Genomic DNA, 26,699 nt, shown 5'->3' with positions numbered 1-26,699 from the left:
CTTCTCCTTCTGCCTGTGTCTCTGCCTCTCTCTGTGTGTCTCTTGAATAAATAAATAAAATCTTTAAAAAAATATATCTTTTCCCTTCTTGCCTTTTGCAAGTGTCTGAAAATTTAATAATTGAGCAATAAAATAATCATTCGATAAGATAGTCATTTTTGGCCAAATTTCTCAAGGTTAACCCTTCCTACTCAAATTGCTAACACGCATGACAGGTCACAAAACATGTCAACTCCCCACCCCCACAGCCTTGTGTGCAGTGCGGAGGCTGGCACACTGAAGACAGCGATGGGGCAGTTGGGGGTGGGGGGAGCTCCTTCTAGCATTTTCAGAGTCTGTACAGGGGCTGTGCTGAGGTCTTACATTGTCTTATTTCACCCTTTAGCTTGGCGTGGGGCAGACCCTCCTATGGGGCTCAAACAGCCCCCAGATAAGGCAGCAGGGGGAAATGCCAGGACACCACAAGTTGAAGTTTAAATATGAAACTGTTAGCAGAGTAATTTTGGCATAAAACCCACTGCATCAGTCAGTCTCCCAACAGGAAACAGATGGCACATTCAAAATAGGATAATGAGGAGGGTTTATTTACAAAAACGATGTGGGTGTCAGGGAACCACAAGGGAAAGGGCAGCAGCCCAAGTTCAGTAGTGGCCAAGTATTGCCATGGCGAGGCTGGAAGGGAGGAGGGAGGGGATGGCCACCAGCCTCCACAGGGAGGGAGCTGCACCACAAGGCTCGTGAGAGAAGACGTGACCTTGGTTGAGGGACAGGGCCCATGCAAGGCCATGTGTATAAACCACCTGATACCCCCCCCACACACACACACTCTCTCTCCTGTCTCCTGTGGGCTCTCCCAGGACACAGAAGACACTGGATGTGGACCACACGGGTCGGGCTCCTAGAGCAGAGGGCAGAGTGGAGAAGGTGACAGGGGTCAGGGTAGATCTCGAGGGCAAAGAAGAGGTCAATGAGGGGCTCCTGAGTGGCTCAGTGGTTGAGCATCTGCCTATGGCTCAGATCGTGATCCCAGGGTCCTGGGATCGAGTCCCACTTCGGGCTCCCCACAGGGAACCTGCTTCTCCCTCTGCCTATGTTTCTGCCTGTCTCTCTGTGTCTCTCATAAATAAATAAACAAAATCTTAAAAAAAATAAAATAAAAAGGTCAATGGCACAGTCTACTCCTTAGTAGGAGTAACCCCCCAGCATCCACCTTAGACCTTTTTCTAGGTGAAAATATTGTCTCTCCAACACAGGGGACCCACACTGTCCCACTAGCGATCATATTATCAGGGGATAATGTTAACTGGTCATACTTCCAGCTGAAAACACTAGTTCCTCAGACACTCCAGTAACGAGTGAAAGGGAGAAAAAGAAATATGGCCATGACAATCGCCCCACCAAGGCCAAGGTAATCCTAAATGCCTTCTTATAGCTCCCATTCTCTGTTCTCTTTTGCCTCTGCTGGCACTTTTTTGGACAGGGTTCTTTACCAAGTGGGATGACCTGAATCTTTATTCTTGCAGGATCTGAGTCCTTGGTTACCTCATTTTTGGGGTTACCCCAGTTTTCCATTGATGAGGACAATTGGATGCAGGGGTACTCAAGTGAGGCCCCTTATTTTAAGATTTTTAAAAAACTTTTATTTATTTATTAATTCATAGAGACACACACACACACACACACACACACACACACACACACACACAGGCAGAGACACAGGCAGAGGGAGAAGCAGGCTCCATGCAGAGAGCCTGACATGGGACTCGATCCAGGGTCTCCAGGATCACGCCCTGGGCTGCAGGCAGCGTTAAACCGCTGTGCCACCAGGGCTGCCCGAGGCCTCTCATTTTAGACACTGTCCTCCTTCCCCTCATTCAGTAGCAGCAACCCTGTTTCACCCTGGTACCAGGATCAACACTCCCACCCAGTACTGTGAACTCCGTTCTTTGCATGATGACTCAGTGGCATACAGAGCCCCAAATGAGCTAGGGCCATTTCAGATTCTGATTTCATCAGAATCATGACTGTATTCCCTGGTAACAACTTTTCCTCTTTGGGTACCAGAATCTTTAGCTCACCAGTTTCAAGGTTGTGGGGAGATAGGAGGCAAACATTTTTCTAGTGGGTTGTTAGGAATAGTAGCAAAAGAGCCCATTCTTACCTCCACCCCATGGTTCTTGGACTGCATATGGCACCACATGGTGGCCACTGGTTTAAGGGACATATTGTGTCTTGTAGGACAAGCATCCCAATCTTGCAGAATGTTGTCTCTCAGCAGATAATTCCACCCCCCATCAAGCCAGAGTCTCCCAGGGAGTCTCGAATGAGACTGGGTGCAAAAAATGAATCTCACTATCATCAATAAACAACACTAAGAACCAGTAGAAAGCTCCCTGAAAGTTATGAGAACCATGGTTATCAAGCAATACTATGAATTATTTTTCGTGACTCGACCAAGGGTCAGTGCCCTGCAAATACTTTAGCAAAACAAACAGCTCAGGCCAATTCCAGGCCTCTGCCATTACCTGGTCACGAGGAACACCCTGAGGCCATAGGTGAGCGTAGACAGCACTTGGGGAGGTTGCAGTGTCTTAGCACCGAGACCCTGCCGTCATCTAGCCGCCAGAGCCACAGATCCGTATGGTTCAAAACACTCCATGGGCATTGTTGGCCTAAATAAAGAGGTAAACAGAAGTAAGCTGGAAAAACAAGTTTATTCAGGAAGAGCAGAGGAATTGCAATTCAGGACAAGCAAACTGTAGCAAGCTACTGATGAGTCTGTTGAGGGTTTGGGGTAGGTTGTGTTTATGGGCAGGGAATGCAAAGAGGGGAGAGCTGGGCTCGAGTCAGTTCAATTAAAAAACAAATGGAGACTATCTTTGAAAATTTTCCTCAGCAGACAGAATTGGTCATTCACACAAGCAAACCTCAGCTCAGCCCACTTTGTGAGACCAACCCAGCCTGGCTCCTCTCTTGTTCATGCCTCTGGCAAAACTTCCCAAGGCTGATATGAGACAACCTCTAATCAACCTGCCCTCATCTAAGAAAATTCCAACACTATCTATTTTCTTCAAATCAGACATTTACTGGGGCGCCTGGGTGGCTCAGTCAGGCGGCTGGTTCTTGATCTTAGCTCAGGTCTGGACCTCAGGGTCACGGGTTTAAGCCACCCCCCTCGCCCCTCACCAAAAAAAAAAAAAAAAAAATTCAGACATTTACAGAAAATCAATCCTTTAGTCCCTAAGTTTTGTCCTTCTGAGGACGCAGGAGATTCTCCATTTTACATCCCCTAGTTCTATTTTGTTTTATTATTATTATTATTATTTTAGTTTTATTAGTTTTATTTGGTTTTAGGAACAAACTGCAAATTTATTCAAATTGTTTAACCCAGTGGTTACGGGCTTAAGTTAAAGTTATATATTGGTTTGACGGGGATCCCTGGGTGGCGCAGTGGTTTGGCGCCTGCCTTTGGCCCAGGGCGCGATCCTGGAGACCCGGGATCAAATCCCACGTCGGGCTCCTGGTGCATGGAGCCTGCTTCTCCCTCTGCCTGTGTCTCTGCCTCTCTCTCTCTGTGTGTGACTATCATAAGTAAATAAACATTAAAAAAAAATAAAGTTATATATTGGTTTGAGAGTGATTGGAAGTGATAAAAGTTACCCAAAATAACAAGGCATGAGATACTTGAGCTTTAAAAAGATACTGCACTCTTAAAAAATGCCAGTTCTGGGATCCCTGGGTGGCTCAGCGATTTGGTGCCTGTCTTTGGCCCAGGGCGCAATCCTGGAGTCCTGGGATCGAGTCCCACGTTGGACTCCCGGTATGGAGCCTGCTTCTCCCTCCTCCTGTGTCTCTGCCTCTCTCCTTATCTCTCTCTCTCTCTCTCTATCATAAATAAATAAATAAATAAATCTTTAAAAAAATATTAAAAAAATTAAAAATGCCAATTTTTATATTTTAGGAAATGAATAAATGAATGAATGAATAAATAAATAAATAAATTTAGATTTCATTTGTTTATTCATGAGAGAAAGAGACACAGAGAAAAGGTAAGACACAAAGAAAGGTAGAGACACAGGCAGAGGGAGAGGCAGGCTCCCTACCAGGAGCCAGATGCAGGACTCGATCCCAGGACCCTGGGATCACCACCTGAGCCCAAGGCAGACATTCAAACACTGAGCCACCCAGGTGCCCCAGGAATCGATCAAATTTAAATACATGTTTTACATTAGATGTTTCAGTCTATCTAGTTTATTTCTCATAACAGTTTTTGAAAACTATCACCATGACAGGGCTTCTTTCGCAGAGGGACTTACACAATAAAACCACAGCCATCAAACATCATGCATTAAGTCACAGCACTTGTTCTTTTTTTTTTTTTTAAGATTTTATTTATTTATTCATTAGAGACAAAGAGAGACAGAGACAGAGATAGAGACAGAGACACAGGCAGAGGGAGGAGCAGGCTCCATGCAGGGAGCCCGACGTGGGACTCAATCCCGGGACTCCAGGATCACACCCCGGGCCAAAGGCAGGCGCTAAACCGCTGAGCCACCCAGGGATCCCCTTGGCACTTGTTCTTATACCAGCCTCTGCCACCCCATCTAACTGCCACATTCTCCATCCTTAAGAAAATTGTCAGTGGGAATAATGGAGACTTTGAGTGGCAAAGGCCAGGTGCTTAACCAGCAGAGACAGGTAAGCCACAGGGCCTAGATGGTGTGAGAGTCTTGGCCTGACAGATCAGTGGCGCTCTCTGCACAGAAGGCACCCTGGTAGGATAGCTGAAGCTGAAGCGGGTGTAAGCTGGGGAACCCCAGGGCACTCTGTGCAGGGGTTCCCTGGCAGGGCAGCTGGAGCCAACGTGGGGGCAGGCCAGGAGTCCCGGGTGTTCAACTCCAAGACTGTCACGGCAAGCTGTCTGGAGCTTAACAGGCGTAGGCCTGGAATGTTCTGGGATGTTTTGCACCTGTGTCACCTTGGGGAAATGGCTGGAGCTACAGTGAGTGCTGACTAAGGGTGTCTTGGTGTATTCAGCTGGGGCCGCCTTGATGGGATGGTGTGGCCCAGGGGCCCCCTGGGCTCACTGAAGAGGCAAGCCAGCTTTGGTGTCTGCGCCTTGCTCCCATCTGTGCTATCAAGGTAAACAGTGGCACACGCTTAGCCCCTCCAAGCCAGAGAAAGTTCTAGCAGCTCCTGCGCTGCTTGACAGTGTTCTAGGGCTAGTTCCTTTATATTCTAGGTGCCCTTTTAAACCGCAGCTTCTTTTCTATGCCCCAGGGCTGAGGTCCCTCAGTCCATCCCTCCTGGCTGCTGTTCAGAGCTCAGGGTAGGGCTCCCTCCCTTACCTTCTGCTCTCTTGCCCTTCTCTGTGTGGTCTTTGTACCTCTTTTTGTGCAGACGCTGCTCAGTCAACCCTAAGTTCTTCTGTAGGAGGACTTGCTCTCTAAGTAAGTGTAGATTTGGTGTGTGCCTGAGAAAGTGAGTTCAGGGCCTTCTACTACGGCGCCATCTTGCCTGGAACTCAACCTTCCTCCACTTCTGTCAGACTGAGACTCTCTCACACCACCGAGGCTCTTGGCTTATGTGTCTCTGCTGGTTAAGCACCTGGCCTTTGCCACTCAAAGTCTCCATTATTCCCACTGAAATTAGGGAACCAATTCCAGCATCCCACTGTCACCTCCAGTGGCTGTGATGGAGTGCTATAGGGAGCTGGTCCTCACCTCACCAATTGAAACCCTAATAAGGAGCGAGTCTTCCAGTTCTCACCGAGAGTACAGGTAGGGAGGGCTGAGCAGGTTGCATATAATAGATCCATTCCAACATACTCATTACTGGAGCCTTAGGAATTCTTTCTTGATGACCTTATGCTGGAGAAGACCTGGCATTTTGACCTGATTGTAGGCCGGTGGTCCTCAAAATTCAGTGTCTATCACAGCCAGCTGGAGGACACTTGTTTTTTTTTTTTTTTTTTTTTTTTAATTTTTATTTATGTATGATAGTCACACACACACAGAGAGAGAGAGGCAGAGACACAGGCAGAGGGAGAAGCAGGCTCCATGCACCGGGAGCCCGATGTGGGATTCGATCCCGGTCTCCAGGATCGCGCCCCGGGCCAAAGGCAGGCGCCAAACCGCTGTGCCACCCAGGGATCCCTGGAGGACACTTGTAACACAGATTGCTGGGCCCTTTCCCCGCAGTTTCAGATTTGGGAGGTCTGGGTTGGGGTCGGTGAATCTGCCTTTCTAACAACTTCCAAGGTGTTGCTGGTACTACTAGTCCGGGAACCCCACTTCAAATCTCTTAAGGGCCACTGCTATTGGCCACTAATAGGTCCAGGCTTTCATTGGCCAATTTAGCAAATTACAAATACTACTCAAGGCTGCTCCAGCCAAAGCATTAGGTGACTGTACCGATCAGTGAACTTGGCTGGATCAAGTCTTATATTCCACCCTCTTTAGTCTGATAGGCTGAGAATTCACTCACATGTGTATCTCCCCGGATTCTTGCTGATACAGATTAACAAGACCTTGTACCTCTTTGGTGTATAGCCAGGCCTTGTACCTCTCTGAATGAGTTATGTTGGGGTCTGACGGTCATCATGGGCCTAGCGGCAATGAGAGGTGGAGCCTGAGGAGAATCGTATCTGCTTGTGAGATAATTAGCTATCTCAACATGGCCATTTAAAAGCTTTTATGTAGGGAAAAGTTTACTCCTTGGCAGGCAGGGTTAAGGAAGATTGGGAAAGTGTGTGTGTGTGTGGGGGGGAGTGCTTTTAGGGGAGTTTGGAGGCTTAGGAATTTATTTATTTAAGACCTTGAGAGATTTTATTGGCCTTATAACATTAGAATCTGAAGGTGTCCCCAACCTAATTCCGAGAGAGAGCCATTTATGAGGTTTACAATAAAAAAAAAAATACACTTAATTTGGGGCTCTGTTGGTTAAGTGCCCAACTCTTGGTTTCAGCTCAGGTCGTGATGTCAGGGTCATGAGCTAGAGCCCTGCATGCATTGGACGCTGTGTTCAGCATGGAGTCTGCTTGGGTTTCTCTCTCTCTCTCTCTCTTCCTCTGCTCTTCCCCCCTCAAATAAATAAATATATCTTAAAAAAATATAATTTTAGAATAGTTCAAGACTTACAGAGAAGTTGCCAAGATAGTATACTTTTCATGTACCTTACACCCAGTTCCACTGTTATTAACATCTCACATTCCTACAGCATATTTGTCACCATTCATGAACCAATATTGAAACATGATTAGTAACTAAAGCCCACATTTTACTCAGATTTCCTCAGTTTTTCACTTATGCCTCTTTTTCTTCTAATATCATCCAGGATACCACTTTGTATTTAGTCATCATGTCTCCTTAGGCAACTGTTAGCTGCGACAGTTTCTCAGACTTTCTTTGGTTTTGGTTTTGGTTTTTTAAATTAAATTAAAAATTTTTTTCAGTTAATTCAACTCCCAACACCAGGCTCCAATTCACCAGCCCGAGATCAAGAGTAGCACACTCTTATCAGCAGAGCCAGCCAGGCACCCCAAACTTTCCTTATTTTTTTTTCTATTGTTGTTGTTTGTTTGTTTTTAATGACCTTTACAGTGTTGAGGGATACAGGTCAAGTATTTTGTAGAATGTCCCTTAATTTTAAGTGTCTGATATTTTTCTCATGGCTATACTAGGGTCGTGGGTTTGGGGGAGGAAGAACCACAAGACATAAAGTGCCATTCTCATCACCTCATATCACAGTACATACTATCAACATGACTTTTCACTGTTGATCCTGACCTTGGTCACCAGGCCAAAGTTGTGTTTGTCAGTTTTCTCCACTATCAAGTTATTGTTTTCCTCCTTTCTTTCCATACTGTCCTCTTTGGAAAGAAGCACTATGTGCAGCCATTGCTTAAAGAGTGGAGAAAGTTCAGGATTTAGTCTGGTTGATGTATGTCTAAAAGCTTCATCTTGTATCTCAGACCATGTCCTTCTGTAATGTAAGAGGCTTTGTAGGATTGAGAGTTCAAACATGTGCTGCAACGTTATAGTCCTTACAATCAGTCCAGGTCTTGGTCTGCAGCTCTATGTGCTCTGTGACTTACATATGATTCATTCAAAACTTCCCTAAGGCTTTCTGGTTCTCCCTATATGCACTATATTTTAAAAATAGATTTACTGAAGTGTAATTCACTCACAATAAACTACAGATATTGAGAGTGTGCAATTTAATGTTTTAATGGGTTAAACCATCATCACAATCAAGGTAATGAATATATGTACCACTCCCAGGAGTTTCAGCACATACCTATGATCCTTTCCTCCCTCCCATCCCTCCCTCCACAGGCAACCACTGATCTGCTTCTTGTCATCATAAGTTAGTTTGCATTTTCTAGAATATTTTTTTAAGATTTTATTTATTTATTCATGAGAGACACAGAGAGAGAGAGAGGCAGAGACACAGGCAGAGGGAGAAGCAAGCTCTATACAGGGAGCCCGACGTGGGACTTGATCCCAGGCCTCCAGAATCAGGCTCTGGGCCGAAGGCGGTGCTAAACTGCTGAGCCATCCGGGCTGCCCAAATTTTATTATTTGTTATTTTTAAAAATATTTTATTTATTTATTCATGAGAGACACAGAGAGAGAAAGAGGCAGAGACACAGGCAGAGGGAGAAGAATCAGGCTCCATGCAGGGAGCCCAATGCAGGACTTGATCCCGGGATCCCAGGATCACACCCTGGGCCAAAGGCAGACGCTCAACCGCTGAGCCACCTACTCATCCCATCCATTGTTTATTTGTCTGTTGATATGTATATATATTTTGACTTTTTCTACTTTTTGGCTATTACAAATAAAGCTGCTCTGAACATTCATATACAAGACTTTATATGGACATATGCTTTTGTTTTTCTTGGATAAATAGTTAAGAGTGGAATGGCTGGATCATATGGTAGGTATATGTTTAACTTTTTAAAAAAGATTTTATTTATTTATTTATTTATTTGAGAGAGAGGGAGAGAGAGAGCACAAGCAAGGGGGAGGCGGAGAGGGACATGGAGAAGCAGACTTCCCACTGAACAGGGAGCCTGACTCAGGACTTGATCCCAGGGACCTGGGATCATGACCTGAGCCAAAGACAGACATTTAACCCACTGAGCCACCCAGGCACCCCATTTTATTTAACTTTAGAAGAAACTGTCAGCCTGCTTTTCATTTACATTCCCACAAAAAACATAGAAGAGTTCCAGTTCTTCCACAACCTTGCTAACATTGTCTTTTTTTTTTTTTTTTTTTTTTTTTAGTATTTATTCATTGGGGCCCCTGGGTGGCTCAGCCGTTGAGCATCCACCTTCAGCTCAGGGCATGATCCTGGGGTCCAGGGATCGAGTCCCACATTGGGCTCCCTGCGAGGAGCCTGCTTCTCCCTCTGCCTATGTCCCTGCCTCTCTCATGAATAAATAAAGAAAAAAAGATTTATCCATTTATTTGAGAGAGAGAGTGTTCACATAAGTGGGGGTGAGAAGGGGCAGAGGGAGAGGGAGAAGGAGACTTCCCACTGAGCAGGGAGCCCAACATGGGACTCTATCCCAGGACCCTGGAATCATGACCTGAGCCGAAGGCAGATGCTTAACTGACTGAACATTTCAGGCACCTCGACATTGTCTTTTTAATATTAGTCATCCAAATGGATATGTAGTACTATCACATTTAATCTGATTATTGATAAGATTAGGTTTATGTTTGTCAGCTTGCTATGCATTTTCTATTGTTCCATATATTCTTTTTACCCCCTTTTTCTTATTTTTAGCCTTCTTTGGATGAACTGTGTTTTTTTTTTATGATTCTATTTTATTTCCTTTTCTGGCTCATTAGCTATAACTCTGTGTTTTGTTAGGTTAGTGGTTGCTTGTTGTTTACAGAATGCATCATAATTCATCACAGTCTACTTTCAAGTGATATTATCCCAGTGTAAGTATAGAATTAGAACCTTGCAATAGAACATTTCCATTTCTTCCCTCATGATTTTCTGTCGTTGGCATGTATTTTCCTTTTATACATATATATATTTTTAAGATTTTATTTTTAAGCAATCTCCACACTCAATGTGGGGCTTAAACTCAAAACCCCAAGATCAAGAGTCACATGCTCTACCAGCTGAACCAGCCAGACAGTCCATCCTTTTACATATAATTTTTAAGTGGTTTCCATGCCCAGTTTGGAACACAGTCCAGTGCTTGAACTCATGACCCTGAGATCAAGACCTGAGCTGAGATCAAGAATTAGACACTTAGAGGATCCCTGGATGGTTCAGCGGTTTAGTGCCTGCCTTTGGCCCAGGGCATGATCCTGGGGTCCAGGGATCAAGTCCCACATTGGGCTCCCTGCATGGAGCCTACTTTTCCCTCTGCCTGTGTCTCTACCTCTCTCTGTGTGTCTTTCATGGATAAATAAATAAAATCTTAAAAAAAAAAAATTGGATGCTTAACTGAGTCACCCAGGTGTGCCCTCATCCTTTTATATATATTTAAAACCCCACACTACATTTTTATTATTTTTGTTTAAACAAATAACCTTTTAAAGGTACTAAAATAATAATAAAATATATGTTTATCCATGTAGTTACCCTTTTTAGTGTTTATTTCCTTTATCTAGATCCATATTTCCACATGATTTTATTTTTTTAAAAATATTTTATTTATTCATGAGAGACACAGAGAGAGGGAGAGAGAGAGAGAGAGGCAGAGACACAGGCAGAGGGAGAAGCAGGCTCCATGCAGGGAGCCCAACGTGGGACTCGAGCCCAGGATCCCGGTATCCCAGGATCACACTCTGGGCCAAAGGCGCTTGCTCAACCACTGAGCCACCCACGAGTCCCTGATTTTATTTCATCTTGGCTTTTCCTTTAGTACTTCTTACAGTGTGGGTCTGGTAATAATGAATTCTTTTAGCTTTTGTATGTCTGAAAATTTATTTAGTCTTCATTTTTAAATGTATTTTAATGGGTATAAAATTCAAGGTTAATGGTTTTTTTCTTTTAGTACTTTAAATATATTGCTTTACTGACTTCTCTCTTTTTTTGATAAGAAATCTCTCATTTTTATTTTTGCTCCTCTGTACATAATATGTGTGTGTGTGTGCTTCTAGATGCTTATAAATTTTCCTTTATCTTTGGTTTTGAGCAATTTGATTATGATATATCTTATAGTTTTCATATTTCTTGTGCTTAGGTTTAATTGAGATTCTTGGATCTGTGGGTTTATAGTTTTAATCAAATTTTTAAAATTTGAGCCATTATTCCTTCAAAAAATTTTTCTACCCCTTACTTCTCCCCATCTTTGAGGACACATATTACACAGATATTAGGCCACTTGAAATTGTTCTATAGCTCACTGATACTCTGTTCATTAAACAGATTTTTTCATTTTGGATTATCTCTATTGCTACGTCTTCGAGGTTACTCATCTTTTTTTCTGCAGCGTCTAATCTGCTGTCCATCTGCTCCAGTAAAATTTTCATCTCAGACATTGTAGTTTTCATCTCTAGAAGTTGGAGGTTTTTTTTTTTTTTTTTTCTGTTTTTTGGTTTGATTTTTCAGCATCTTCTCTTTACTTAAATTTTGGACTATCTGGGACAGAGTTATAATTGTTTTAATGTCCTTGTCTGGTAATTCTAATATCTGGGTCAGTTCTGACTGATGATTCTCCTAATCCTGTCATACTTTTTTGCTTTTTTGGCATATTTTTTAAAAAAACAGCTGCCAGATATTAGGAATTTTACCTTGTTGGGTGCTACAGTTTTTATACTCCTATAAATATTCTTGAACTTCGATCTGGGTTATTTGGAAAGTGTTTGATGCTTTCAGGTATTGTTTTTTAAGATTTGATAAATGGAACCATATCTGTGCTCACTCTATTTTCCATTACTGAGCCAAGACCTTTCTGAGTACTCTATCTCATGCCCCATGAATCAGTTTTCCAATCTGCCTGATGGGAAGAGAACACTTCCAACCCCATTTGAGCATTGGGCACTCTTCCCCCTAATTCTTTTGAGTAGTTCTTTCTTCTGCCTCAAGTAGTTTCTGCACATGCTTGGGCTGATCAATACTCTAGGGGAGGGACACTGGGTGGCTCAGCGGTTGAGCATCTGCCTTTGGCTCAGGGCACGATCCCAGAGTCTGGGATCAAGTCCCATATTGGGCTTCCTGCATGGAACCTACTTCTCCCTCTGCCTATGTCTCTGCCTCTCTCATAAATAAGTAAAATCTTAAAAAAAAAAGAAAAGAAAAGAAAAACCTTAGAGGACTCTCAGCACATCTCTGAAGCTCTTTTTCTGTGCAGCTCTCCTCTCTGGTACCGTGTCCTGTAAACTCCATCTGCTTCGCCTTCTCAGAATTCACTCTGTTTCTTCAACTCAGTTTGTTGGCTCCCTTTCCTGCATCATGGCGGAAACTCTTTCAGGACAGTAAGTTTGGTGATCATAACTATAGGGCTTATCTCACTTTCTCCTCTTCAGGTTTCACTGCCTTTCACTGGCTGATGTCCAGTGTCTTAAAAACTATTGCTTCATATATTATCCATGGTTGGTTGTTTCAGGAAAGGGAGTAGATCTGGTCACTGTTACTTTTTCTTTGGCAGGAAGTGGAAGGCAGTAGCCCTTTTCCCCAACCTCCACTGGCATGTTCCTAATTGCACATTTATAGTTTTACATTTCTTTTCTTCTCCCATGTCCTCTAGGGCTCTGTATTGGCCAGAATTAAATCAAGGAAGGAGAACTACAGTGGATATTACAAAGAATTCTTTGTATTACAGGAATTTTATTCCAGTGGTTATCAAAGTGTGGTCCCTAACCAACAACAATTGTCAGCATTACTTGAGAGTTTGTTAGGAATGTAGTAAATATCTAGGCCCCATCACAGGCCTACTGAATCAGAAGCTCTGAAGGTGAGACTCAGGAAACGTGTTAAAAAGCCTTCCAGGTGATTCAGATACATGTTGATGTGTGAGAGTCACTGCTTTACATAACTAGAGGAGACACTGGAAGTAATGGTCCAAAAGAGGGTGTTGGAAAACCAGGGGAAAAATCACCAGTCAGCTCTCTTAAACACTACCCAGGGTGAACAAGTTAGTGCTTTCAGGTAAATCTGGGAGGCATATCAGCTGCTGGAATGGGATCACAGAAGAGACTGGAATAGACGATTGAAAGCTGTTGTCTCTTCATAGCTACACTCTGAATTCACAGCCAAGTGGTCTGGCAATAGGTCTGGGGTTGCTGTCGTTCAGCAGAACTAGTAATAAGGAAAAGCTGGGCATGGAGCAAGAGCAAGGATGCAAAACGAGGGAAAAAAGCAGGAGGAAATGGAACTTTCTGGCACCTTTCTAGCATCTCTGACCACAATGACCTTCAGATTGTTAATGTTAGCTGCCTTAGTCCCACCTCCCAAATATTGTGCAAATTTTCATTGGGACAACTTTGATCTCTTACCCAAAGAAGGAAGGGGATTCTGGGAAATGTAAATCTAGATTAGCTCTGTAGACAAATTATAAAACCACAAAGTTCCATCCTATATTAACCTGACATTTGGTCACACCTCTTTTAACCATATTAAACTTCCAAATAAACAGCAAATCATACTTCTGATTAACATACTTCATGCATAGTTCATCAAAATAACAACAAAAAACAGGGATATCTGGTTGGCTAAGTTGGTAGAGCATGCATCCAATATTGAAGTCATGAGTTCAAGTCCCACGTTGGGCACAAAGCCTACTTAAATCAAGAACATGCTAACCATCTCCCCAAAAGAGAATACAAATTCTTATGTCACATTATTTCCAGGTGACGTTCAAGCCTTTTCTAAAGTCAAAATCCCCTCTCATCTCTATTAATACTTTTTGGATGGTAGAATGAGAGAAGAGAAAAAGAATTAGTTGATATATACCTGATAAGTTTATAATAAGAAATACTCATACTCATTTCTACAACTGGTCATAAATGGTATCTGTAACTTCCTTCTTCCACTACCCATTCCGGATTTCCTTTGCCCTGCACAAGTACCTTGGATAGTCCTAATTCCTTGCATGGTAGAATGACCCAAACCTTCATTCCTGTAGAATCTGAGCTTTTATTAGTCCAGCCTGCACTAAGTTGTAGTTTTCCACTTTTTTTTTTTAAGATTTTATTTATTCATGACACACACACACACACACACACACACACACACACACACACACAGAGGCAGAGACACAGGCAGAGGGAAAAGCAGGCTCCATGCTTCTCAGGGAGCCCGACGTGGGACTCTACCCCGGGACTCCAAGATCATGCCCCGGGCTGAAGGCGGTGCTAAACTGTTGAGCCTCCGGGGCTGCCCTCCTCTAGCTTTTATCACATTATATGGTAAAATTAAGAGTAGCCCCGTATCTGCTGCAATCCAGACATTTCTTCCTTTCTTTGTGTGATCACAACCCAATTTCCCCTTTCAAACTTGGATCAATCACCACAAAGCTGCTTGCTGGTTCATTAGCAAGAGAAGCACAAAGCAGGCACAAGTCGTAAGTGGCGATCTCAGTTTTCAGTTTAATGGAACCTCTGCTGAGTTCTCTGGAGGAAGCATGTTTTTTCTTGGGAATTAAGCAAAACCCGAAGTTGCCTTATGACTTGATGAGTCAGGCAACATCCAATTATGATGGGCAATTCAGATAATTTGGGAATGCTTGGTGGTCAAGCAGTCAGTCCTTCCTAAGGCCCAATAGCAAGCTAGAAACTGTTTCTTAAAAGGAGGAATACTTTTTCTTCAGAGGATAGCTTTTCTTGAAAATCCTAAAGGACTGTGCTGTCATTCACAGAAAGGAGACTGCCAAAGTCTCAATTCGAGCATCCCTATTTGCCAAACGTACTTCAAGATCATTGGGTCTGCTAGATCATAAGGCTCTAGCGGCAAAGCAACCTGTACTGCAGCTTGGACCTTTTGCAGAGCCTTCTCTTGTTCTGGACCACTCTTAAAAATGGCAACAATTCTGATTTCTCAGCAAATGACTAAAGAGTGACACACTCACTATATATTGCCTTCAAAATCCAAGGGGGGCCTGGGTTACTCAGTGGTTGAGCATCTGCCTTTGGCTGAGGGTGTGATCCTGGGATTCTGCAAGTGGCTCCCCTTAGGGAGCCTGCTTCTCCCTCATGAATAAATAAAATCTTAAAAAAAAAAAAAAATCCAAAGAAGCCCACTAGGCATTATACTTCTTAGTCGTAGGAGAGGCCAGAGGTAGCAATTTGTCCTACCCCTAGAATGGGATATTGCAACATGTCCTGGTCCGTTGGATCCCTAGAATTTCATTGATGCAAGTCCATGATTTTCTGTGAAATCTAGTTCCTATCCTCTAGCATGCTTGAGTTTTACCGAAGTATCCAGGTAGATGCTACATTCTGCTCACCATGTCCATATTATAGTGGGCCGCATATCCTGTAGAATTCAATGATCAGTCTCTGTAGATTAGAGGAGTAATAGAGGCCTGACATACATGTTGTACTGTTGGTCCATTGAGCTGATTGCAAATAGGTTGGCCTTTACAATGTTTAGAGGGGGAAAAACATCAGTAGCTACATTCCAGGTGGCAGAGAATTTGATTTTCTTCAGCAAAAAGCACACATCTGGAACAGTAGTTGCAATGGAAATCATCACCTGGTTAATAATGTTTATGATAATCACTATACCTTCTCTATAATCTATTTGTTGTCTGCACAGACCAAATGTGTGTTGAAGATACAGTAAGAATGACTAGTGTTTCAAATCTCTGTCAGTGGCACTAACTCTGCAATCTCTTCTCTGCTCTTTAGACGGAAAGGTTGAAGTTCCCCTACATTTCTTCATAGACAATGTAGTGAAAGAACTGCATTTACAACTTTGGTGTAGTTGTCTTGAAAACAGGTTACAAAAAAAAAAAAAACAGGTCAGTAAGCCCTTCAATTTTTTTTTTTTCAAAATTGTTACGGCATTGTAATCCACGAACATTGCATCTCTCAATTTCTTTTATCAGATTTTGCGGCTTTCAGCATATTAAGTGTTGTCCACATTTTGTTAGTTATACCTAAGTATTTCTTTTGGAGTTAGAACAAGGGGCTGTGTTGAAGTTGCCTGAATTTCTTGCTTAGGTCTTTTGATTTCTTTCATCAGTTATCTTGCACTTCTTTGCACACATTCCATTCATAGGTAGGTTCAGTCTTAAATAATCTTTACTCAACTGGTTTACAGGACCAGTGCTGACAATGTCCTACTGCCTTACCGGGTCCATTACTTTAGTAAAATGTTCTCAAACAAGGATTCCTAAACACAACCTAAAGACACACTGCACACACACAGTTGGAGTTCCAGTGGGCTTTTATTGAGATAAATTAACAAAAACCAAGATTTTATCAACCATTTTTTTCCTGAACCTTATAAACTCGGCAGACTCTGGTCCATATATATGTGTACATACAACATAACACATCCCAACAAAAACAGAGTCCCACTGGAACATTTGCCAATTAACAGAAAGCCAATTTTCCCTTTCCCCAAATGTTTTCAAAATTTTGAGTCCCCACTGTTCATTTCTCAGTGGAACTGGTCCCTTGTGGCTAGGGACATTGGAATTCTACCCCATTTTTACTAAACAAAAATAATTTTTTTCAAGTTTTAGTTTTGTTTCAAAAAAGGGAAGTGACTTTGTTTTCTCCAGGCACCCCTCCCCCACAACCATTGGTTAAAATACAGAAGCCTGTATCTTAATAACCCAGCCCTACCCCCTCCCTTGCCCTGCCCAGTACTGTCTACTGGAGAATTTAAACACACTTCTGCTGGAATCTGTCAGCTGTGGAGGGGCAGAGTCCAGGTGCCAGGCTAGCTCCCTCTAACCTCATGAACTGTTGTAACCTTTGGACACTTAACTCTTTACCCCAAAGATGAGTTTTTAGACCAGAGATTTTTTGGGGGGAGTTTTAAAAAACATATCTTTAAGGATATAAAGTATAACTATAAGCTCACCAAAGTCCACTTAATTTCACCAAAACATTGACGGACTTCAGCTCCCATGAAGCCAAAAATTTTGACAAAAGTATTTTGTCAGAAAATGATTCCACAGTAACAATTTTTAAGATACACAGAACACTGAAAAAAGTAGCAAATTAAAATAAATGGCTTAAAAAAAAATAAATAAAAAAAAAAATAAAATAAATGGCTTAATTCCCAAAAATCATTTCATCTTTTTGTACTCATCTAGAAGGTCAGGAGTGTGGCTAAAGGCCATTTCTGATGAGGTTATGAGTTTCCAAAGTGTTTCTAAATCCTTAGTGCAGACACCCTCCCTTTTGGGGCATAGTAACCTCCCTCCCACCCCTATTAAAAAAAAAAAAAGAAAAGAAAAAAAAAACCCAAATGAAACCAAGTGATCAGAATGAGATGTTTTGATTCCAACAAATTTATACTCAAGGCTTTGTGTTGAGTTGTCTGGTTCTAACTCAAGCATGATGGTATCAAACACAAAGCACACAGCAAAGGAAAGATGCTCCCATCTCATTCTGAAAACAAATACTGATAACCAATTCCTCCCCCCGCCCCCTAGCCATTGGGGCCCACCCATATTATGATGCTGGGGCCAACGTGAAAATAATTGAGAAATAGATTTAGATTTGCTTCTCCCTTAGATTATTCTGTTCCCAAGGGAAAGACAAGAAAGTTTCTCCGTTGGAATGTATGGGAAGAGAAAAACAAAACACAGGCCCAGAGGCAGCAAGGTGTGTAACAGTCCATAACCCATTACACAACTACAACCACAGGCAAAACCGCGAGTTGGACATAATTTAAATATTAAAAATAGGGAAAAGTTTCATCCAAATGAATCACCGGAAAAAATATTACCATTACTGAAAACAGACACCCAATAGTGGAAAGAACACAAAAACAATTTCTAATAACAATGCTTCTTATAGTGAGGGGGGACTTAAAAAAAAAAGAAAAAAAAAAAAAAAGACTAGGCCTTGACCTAGTCCTTAGAGCATCTTTCCATTTAATAATTCCTATTCAAGAGTCCAGCACCAAAACTGGACAGCTGCCTCTACAGAACTGTGTCCAATAGTGGTGTCCCAGATAGTTTAAGTGCCACTCCTCATCAGAGGCTATACTTCAGTAATACTTTCAATTAAGTCTGTGCTTTAAGAGGGACCCACAGGCATGTGGCACCGGGCACAGTCTGAGGATAGCAAACGAGACTGCGCTGTTTTTGTCACCTACTCTCTCTCTAGCGAGATATCAAATTGCATTTACAAGCCTTTCTTGCTTTTCTTCTATAATGAATGATCCCTCTTATCTCGCCAGAGGTGGGGAAGAAAGAGAGAGCTGCATCAGTACAAGGGCAAGATATTTTTGGTCAAAAGTTGATGCCTTCTAAATTCCCTCCCCCCGTCCCCCCCCCCCCCGCCGCCCCCTGGAAAAGAGTTATTTTCTTAATTAGGGCTTGTATTTAGTAACCAACATTGGCTGGATAGAACATAGCTTGAATACCAAATAAATGAGCTTACTCTTTTTGGGTTTGTACTGTGCAGCTCTTGCTACAGATTTTTTAAGGAGTTAGGGCTATGTCTGATCAGGAGGCATCTGTAGGATTTTGATCCTAAGGAGTTTTGGGTGAGTCACAAAATAGTTTTGCTTAGAACTACGCAAGAGTCAAAAAAAAGCAACTTTAAATAATTGATTTTTTTATCCATGAGTTAAGCACGAAAGCATATGCAGGACTTCTCTTGTAATATTTTAGGGTTTCGAAAAAATGGAATATGGAAAACAAATTTTTTTCATTTTATTTTTTGCTTTTTTTTTTAAACCCTAGATGCCTCCTGATTGACCTAGTACACTGGGTTAAAAGGGAATTAAAAACATTTAAAAAAAAAAAGTTCACTGGTTTTGATTCATCTCACTCCTTTTGCCTGGAGATCAGGCCAAACATCAAGCATGTTGGGAGGGGCACAATTTAAAGCAACACTATTGACTGTAAAGCATTTGCCAGCAATTTACAATGCAAAATGACAGATAATTCTTGTCACAAAGCAAGAGGATGGCAAGCAGCTTTCTTTAGCATGAAAGTTAACAGCTCTCAGGAGTTGCCCATTCCTGCAAGTTTATGTATCAAGGTGGGCAGAGGGCAACACACTTAACACAGTACAGGAAGTGATCCACAGAAAGTAAGCTCCAGAACTGCTAACATTACCAAAGCTGGTACTGGCTAATATTCTGAAATGCAAAATCCATGCTTTGTACATATACTGCTCAGACACTGCCACGCAACTGAATTTCCACACTGCAAGGGAGATTAATCTTTGTCCCCTTTTGCTGAGCTTGAAAAGTTCCTCAAACTTTCTTTAAAAGGGGAGGAAGAAGCAAAATCAGAGAGAGCTTCTCAAAAATAACATCTTGAGTTATAGGTTTCTGAAGTTTCTTTGCTCTCTCTGGCAGGTGTTCTCCAAAGGTATTAGATGATACAGTGTGGCAGCAAACAATAAATCCCAGACTTCCAGGTCCCTCTTCCAACACAGGGTCACCACAGAGGTCTGCTCTCTCTACTAAAGAGGCCAAAGTACTTTTTAGAATTTAGTGTTGCGGAAAACTGAGCCCCTCTCATCTTTAGCTGCTCCCATAATCATTCTAATCCCCTTAATCCCAGCAACCTTCATCCAAAAAAAAAATATATATATATGTATATATATATATGAACCCAGAAAAAAACTTATTTACAAAGTTTATACAAGTATACACACCCAATTTTCTATGGGACACGCTTTGCCACAGAGGAAAGAGGGTCAAGGCTCTGACATGTCTACACATCAAGTGCCATAACTGCTAATGGAAGCGTATGTAAACCAGTCTTTAGTGTTCTGCTATAGAGCACAAAGGCTTGTCATATGGCTCCTGCAATGATAGACTGCTCTTTCCTTTGGGAGCGATGATGTTGTAATCTACTCAGCCCAGAAGAAATTTTTACTTGGGATTGTTTTTTTTTTTTTTAAATACATGTATTTACAGTGCGGATGAACTGCAGTTGCATATCAACTCCTCCACATAAAGAAAAAGAGAATGGTGTTTAACATTACTAATACGTGTCATCTTCCAGCCCTGGGCTTGAGTATCAGGTAAAAAGGGAAGAGAGAGACTCCAACTTGAAATCAAAATAAAAAGACAAAAATTTTAAAAAGATAGGAAGGAAAAAAAAATAAAAAAAGGAAAGAACTACTATTGTTGATTTCTTGGGCTGTGTCTAAAAGATGATATTCTGAATGGTCTCATAGCATAAGGCACTTCGCACAAATAAGTAATAAGCTCTTCAGGCTTAAAAAACGGATGAGTAATTAGGGAGAAGTTGAAATGCACTCAAGAGTCAGCTGTTGGAGAATTTTGAAATTGTAGACAAGCTTGTGTGTTCATCAAGATTCTTCTCTTTTCAGGGTTTCTCCCCTTCTCTTCTTTCTCCTCCTTCCTTGTCCCCCTTCCCCAGAAAACATTTTTTAAAAACCAGCAGTTAGTGCAACTAATGTTCAGTCAGCACACAGTGCAAACAAGTGGAACAAAAAAGGTAAATTCCTTCTTTTCAGCTTTTTCTCTTCACCAGTTAAAAAAAAGAAAAAAATGTCTGAGCTCTTTTAAGTCTTCATAGTTCCAAAATAAAAGAAGATGAAAAACCCACAAAGAGAAGAGCATCCCCCCCAAACGATGTGTCACAGATCCAAACGAGCCTTCTGTATTTTGTGAAAGCCTAAAGGAAGAAGGAAGAAATCTAAAATTAACTTTTGTGAAGACAATATGAACCAAGATACCTAGGTTTTCACAATCTCCATCTCAAATGCTCTGTGGAGTGGCTTCTACTGAGCCTTTGCCTGCTGTAGAATCAATCCACTTAGGATTAAGGCATTTCTGCTAGGAATCCCAGAGATAGAGCAAGAGCCTCTAAATTCTGATATCCAAAACAGTTAAATCAAGAGAAACTGGGCAGCCCGGGTGGCTCAGCAGTTTAGCACTGCCTTCATCCGAGGTCCCAGTCCCAGTTGGGCTCCCTGCACGGAGCCTGCTTCTCTCTCTGCCTGTGTCTCTGCCTCTCTCTCTCTGTCTCTCATGATTAATAAATAAAATCTTTAAAAAAAAAAAGAAAGAAAGAAACTATTTTTTTTTTTAAACATCCACAAATTTGATAGCTTCCCAGGATACCAGCAAACATAGGCTACTTTTACATTAGCCTGAGGATTTTGTTTGACATTTAAGGGGGCGGGGGGAAGAAGAAAGAAAGAAAGAAAACTAAAGTGAAGAGTAATTCAGAAACTTAGAGTAACAGGCATATGGGGCGCCACGATGATTAAGCATCACATTGGTTGGCTCAGGTCACAGGGGTGGGAGGTGGTGGGGGGCGAGGGTGGGGGAGTGGCGGATGCTGCTCTGCAGGGAGTCTGCTTGTCCCTCCCCCACCCTGCTTGTGCTGTCTCAAATAAATCTTAAAAAAAAAAAAAAAAAAACCACAAAAAAAAAACAGGTAAAAATACTCATTGGTAATGTAAAAATTACCACCTCTCAAATAAAAGACTTCCCTTGGAAAAAACTGCAAAACAGCCTGAATTCCTTGATGCTGGGTCTTCTTTTGAGCACTGCTAGCAAAGCCCAATAGTCCACCAATGAAAAGAGAGGGTGGTACAGGAAACCAGAGTGAGTATTTAAAAAAAGACAATTATCCTCACAACCTGATTACACATTTGGCAACGAGGTACTTCAGGTAATTATCTTGATTTACTACAACGTCCAGTAGAAATTAAGAGTGATACTAACAAAAGAAGAATGACTAAGTGATAAAAGACCAAAAAAAATTAGTTTCATCTTCAAGTTGCTGAGAAAAAGATTCTACTTTGCTTTATTTTGAAGTCTGGATTTGTCTTAAGTACTGCTCGTGGATCACATCATACAGGAAAACTGCATTCAAGAACAGTATCCATGGATTCTCTCAGGAGACAACAACTTCCCCCAAGCACACCCGGTTTACCATCATTCATGCCAACAGGTTCTACGCTGTCTCTGCTAGTACGTGTGGTGTAACAGCAAATTTCCTCCAGGAAGGAGGATCTTGCTTTCTTTCCTTTCTTTCACCACTATGCTCCCTAGCGCTATGCAGGGTACGCACATGCTTGTTAGGGCTTCTCATCCTCCACGGGCTCGCTGTGGTATTCTGCCACATACAGGCTCTTGTCAATGTTGCTTGGGATCGGTTTAATTTCTGTTCCCAGCTGCTCCTCAATACTTTTCAGGTTGAAGCGATCATCATATGTGATCAAGTTGATGGCTAAGCCAAGATGACCAAAGCGACCTAATGAAAAAACATTAATCGATTTTTTAAAAAGGAGTTAAATATTAGAATCGATATGTATGTGCAAATCTCTCAGTGGCAAAAGCATACCAGATTATTAACAGTTTTGTTCAGTCCCATTCTCAGTGTATGCCTTCAGATTTCACAGCCCAAAGCAGTACCCTATTTATAGGCCTTTTTCAAATGATAAAAGAGGCTCATTTGTGTCAAAAGTTGCCAAAATACAGATACTAAATAGTAGTTATAGACTGCACTACCTAATAAGAAAAGTGAGGATCTCATTTGTGAATTTTGTATCAATTTAAGCATACAGTCAAAATATTTTAACTTTTCTTAAATGCTCTAGAAAAATTAGAAATAAAAAAACTAAGTAAATTTTAATTCACTGTTCTCATTGTTACTACACTCTACTTCACAAAAGAACAGAATTTAGTGATTATACTTCTCAAAACACTCCTGTGAAGAACATCTTCCTTTTCCTTACCTGATCTTCCAATACGATGGAGATAGGTCTCTGCCAGCTTTGGGAAGTCAAAGTTTATTACCACATTCACAGCTTGTATATCAATACCTCGGGTAAACAAATCTTAAAAGAAAAAGAAAGAATCTCCATCACATCTTTCAATTTAGGCATGTCTTTGTACACACCTTAACATGCATTTCTTTTTTTTTTTTTTAAAGATTTTATTTATTTATTCATGATAGTCACACACAGAGAGACAGAGAGGCAGAGACACAGGCAGAGGGAGAAGCAGGCTCCATGCAAGGAGCCCGACGTGGGATTCGATCCCAGGTCTCCAGGATCGCACCCCGGGCCAAAGGCAGGCGCCAAACCGCTGCGCCACCCAGGGATCCCTTAACATGTATTTCTAGTGCAACTTAAGTTTTAGTCACTTCATTCAGCAATTCAAATGTACTTGCAAACTAGCATTACATTTATGCTCATTATTGTACTAACTTTTACCCAGCAAATTACCTTTCCTAGTCCCATAAAGTTTTAAAAAATACTATAAGGTAACTACAAGAGAAAGAAGAGGTCAGAATGACTGGTAAACTAGAAACTCCTATATGTCTCAGGAGTAATTTTCATATACTTTTTAGTATGTAATCCAAGATTCAAATAGATTAAAAACTGCTGTATAACCAAGAATACATCAAAAACAAGATAATCCACTTGTAGTAATTATTTATACTTTTTTAATTCATTTCATTCTACTAGGTGATTTACAAGTCTGAGGCAAGCACAAGACCACCTCTTTACTTCTCTAGTCCAACAATTACTGTGCTGATTTAGGCTTTGAAAACTACAAGAAAAGACAATTACGATAGACAAATTCCAGCGCTTCTATCAGCTCCTACCCTCCAAAATAATCCAGGACAGTGACCAGTATTTCTAAAATACTGTTTTCAACTTATAACTCATTCTTTTAAATTGCCTCCAGATAAAATTAAAATTGACATAGAAGGTCCTGCACTCTATACTTTGGCCCTAACACAGTTCTCTGACAAGTCTTCTCAAACCTTCATCTCCACGAAATTCATCTATTTATTCTTTCTTAAACGTATTTTCTTGAAGCCTTCTATGGATCAGGTTTGATGCCAATCCCTAACTTACAACTCCTTCTGCAAGTCTAAAAGTTATCTAGTTTATACAGCCAGTTAAAATTCCATCTCTTTTCAGATCGCTATAGCTAATTTCCTTTCCTAAGAAAATTTAGGATTACTTACTACACATACCTCACATTTGCAAATTACTTTTACTCCCTTGTAGATCCAGCCCAAAGACTGTTTCTATAAATTAAGTTTTACTGTCACAGGACCATACCCATATGTTCATGTACTGTTTAAGGGTGCTTTTGAGCTACAATGGCAGAGCTGAATAACTTGTAAGAGACCATATGGTACACAAAGTCTAAAATATCTACTATATCTGGCACTTTAAAGGTTGCAGGGCCTGCCTTAGACTCTTAATGTTATCTTTTAAATCTGATTAAACCACTGCTCCTTGAAATAAAAAGTGATACTTTCCATGTATTTATTTATACACTTTATACACGTTATTCAGTATTATTTAATGACAAACTAAGTTTACATATTCTGAATTTACTTAACCTTTCACCAATGAACTAGTTCATCTTCTAGATTATAGATCTTCAACTGCAAACTGTATGCATGTATTTAAAATTTTTAAATTGTGGTAAAATATACAAAAAGCTGAGGAGTAACGTAGTTTTTCAGTACCAAGCTAACTAAATACCTGGCAAAGAGTAAATAAATGTATGCTGAAATCAAAAACTATTTTTGAATAAATAACAGATATTTGGGCAGAATTCAGTTTAAGGCATTCTCATTTTACAGATTAAAAAAAAGACATCAAAGAAAAAGTAGGACTTGTCCAAGGTCATATAATTACAGGTTAAAAAGGGTAGAACTTGAACTCCAATCTTAAAATTCTAGGAGCCTAGTATCTTTTCCACCAAATCAGATATTTTACATTTGAGTACTTCAAATACAAAAGTTAGAAGTGCTGATAAAGTAAACATAAATGTAATAATTCATAGCTGTACTGTCCTTTTAGATACAAGGCAGAGAAACAAGATAAACTGGAAACACCCAGGATATCCAACAGTCCTTCTATAAGTCAGCAAATTCAATATTCTGCTAGTATAAATCTGGAGTTTATTTCTATAGCAGTATTTTAAAAATCTGAATTGTATAATATTCTAAAATTTTGATCTGGGTGCTAGTTATATGGGTGTGTATATGTGCAAAAATTCATCGAATGTTCTTATAATTCTTATATTTCTATGTATACCTAAACTAAAATAATAATAATAAAAAATATTCTAGGCTCTTTTTACCTAGAAGCCTAATTTATATGATTATTCTCATACCAATACTAAGATTATACTTCCAGTGTAGAGATGGGAGGATACTCAATCCATTTGCTTTTTGTCTCATCTGATTGTCCACCTGCCTCCCCAGTTTGTTTTTCTTTGTGTACTGAAATACACCAAAATTTCTAAATGTAACTTATTTTGCATACAGTACATATTAACTCATTCTTGTATGCTAAAATTCAGAAAACACACAAGTCCCAAAACTAGTTTAAAAGATAGAGATGAGGTATGAGTGCCAGAACAAGTATTCCACAGTTTCAGATTTGAAAACTAATTTCAGGAATTAACTATAGCTTATTCTCAATTTCAGAAATTCTAGAAATGGCATTAGGGTGAGCTGAACTCTTGTCATAGACTCTTTTGGGAGATATGGACAGAGAAATCAGAGCAGACCCAGAAGAAAAACAACGGATAAAGGAAAATCTTACCAGTGCAAACAAGATTGCGGCATAAGCCATTTCGGAAATCATGAAATACACGATTTCGATGTTCCTAGGAACAAAGTAATGCATTTGCTTTTTAAAACTCATACAGCACAGCTCTAAGTTTCCCATCACTGATTTCTCCTACCCAAACAGTCTTATATACCCAAAATATACACAGATGAGAGATAAATTCAACAGCTATAAGTTAAAAACAAAAGAAAAAAGTTAATCATCAATTAGTTTCCCACAGGTATTAATAAGCAACTAAAACACATCTACAGGGGTGCCCAGGTGGCTCAGTTGGTTAAGTCTCTGCCTTCAGCTCAGGTCACGATACCAGAGATTGAGTCCCATGTTGGGCTTCCTGCTCAGCAGAGACCCTGCTTTGTCCTCCCCCCCTGTGCTTGTGTGCACCCTCAAATAAATAAAATCTTTAAAAAAAACTCCCAAACATCTACTCGTATCTTTATGCACCATTTATCTTAGCTGTTTTTTTTTTCTTAAGATTTTTTAAAAAAAGATTTTATCTATTCATGAGAGATGCAGAAAGAGAGACAGACAGACAGAGATACAGGCAGAGGAGACGGGCAGAGGAGAAGCAGGCTCCCCTCAGGTAATCTGATTCGGGACTTGATCCCGGACCCTGGGATCATGTCCTGAGCCAAAGGCAGACGCTCAATTGCTGAGCCACTGAGGTATCCCCTTTTTAAAAAGATTTCATTTATTAAGTCATGAAAGACAGAGAGAGAATAATATAGGCAGAAGGAGAAGGAGGCTCCCCACCAAGAAGACTAATTCAAGACTTGATCCCAGAACCCTGGGATCCTGACCTGAGCCAAAGGTACTTTTTTTTTTTTTTCCTTTCTTTCTCTCTCTTTTCTTCTTCTTCTTCTTTTTTTTTTTTTTTTTAAAGATTTTATTTATTTGAGAAAAAGAGGGAGAATGAGCAGGGAGTCCAATGTGGGCTTGATCCCAGAATTCTGGGATCATGACCTGAGCTGAAGGCAGACACAACCAACT

The 26,699-nt window shown here is 40.9% G+C and overlaps 1 protein-coding gene across 4 annotated transcripts in view; it reads right to left on the bottom strand.

Annotated features, from left to right (window-relative positions):
• Positions 1–18,775: 18,775 nt before the first annotated feature.
• The window catches only part of DDX6 (DEAD-box helicase 6), a 32,420-nt gene continuing 24,496 nt past the window's right edge, over positions 18,776–26,699 (bottom strand). For all 4 annotated transcript variants that reach the window (XM_038535973.1, XM_038535972.1, XM_038535975.1 and 1 more), the window contains exons 11-14: positions 25,683–25,746; positions 22,839–22,940; positions 22,172–22,354; positions 18,776–20,764 (exon numbers count right to left, since the gene is read on the bottom strand). In XM_038535973.1, coding sequence (XP_038391901.1) covers positions 22,179–22,354; positions 22,839–22,940; positions 25,683–25,746 — 342 coding nt within the window. In that variant the 3' untranslated portion in view covers positions 18,776–20,764; positions 22,172–22,178. The remainder of the gene's footprint in view (positions 20,765–22,171; positions 22,355–22,838; positions 22,941–25,682; positions 25,747–26,699) is intronic.

This window comes from Canis lupus, chromosome 5, assembly GCF_011100685.1.
Source record: "Canis lupus familiaris isolate Mischka breed German Shepherd chromosome 5, alternate assembly UU_Cfam_GSD_1.0, whole genome shotgun sequence".
Lineage (NCBI taxonomy): Eukaryota > Metazoa > Chordata > Mammalia > Carnivora > Canidae > Canis > Canis lupus.
Note: the sequence above shows the minus strand (reverse complement) of the source record. Positions and strands in the feature narration are given on the sequence as shown.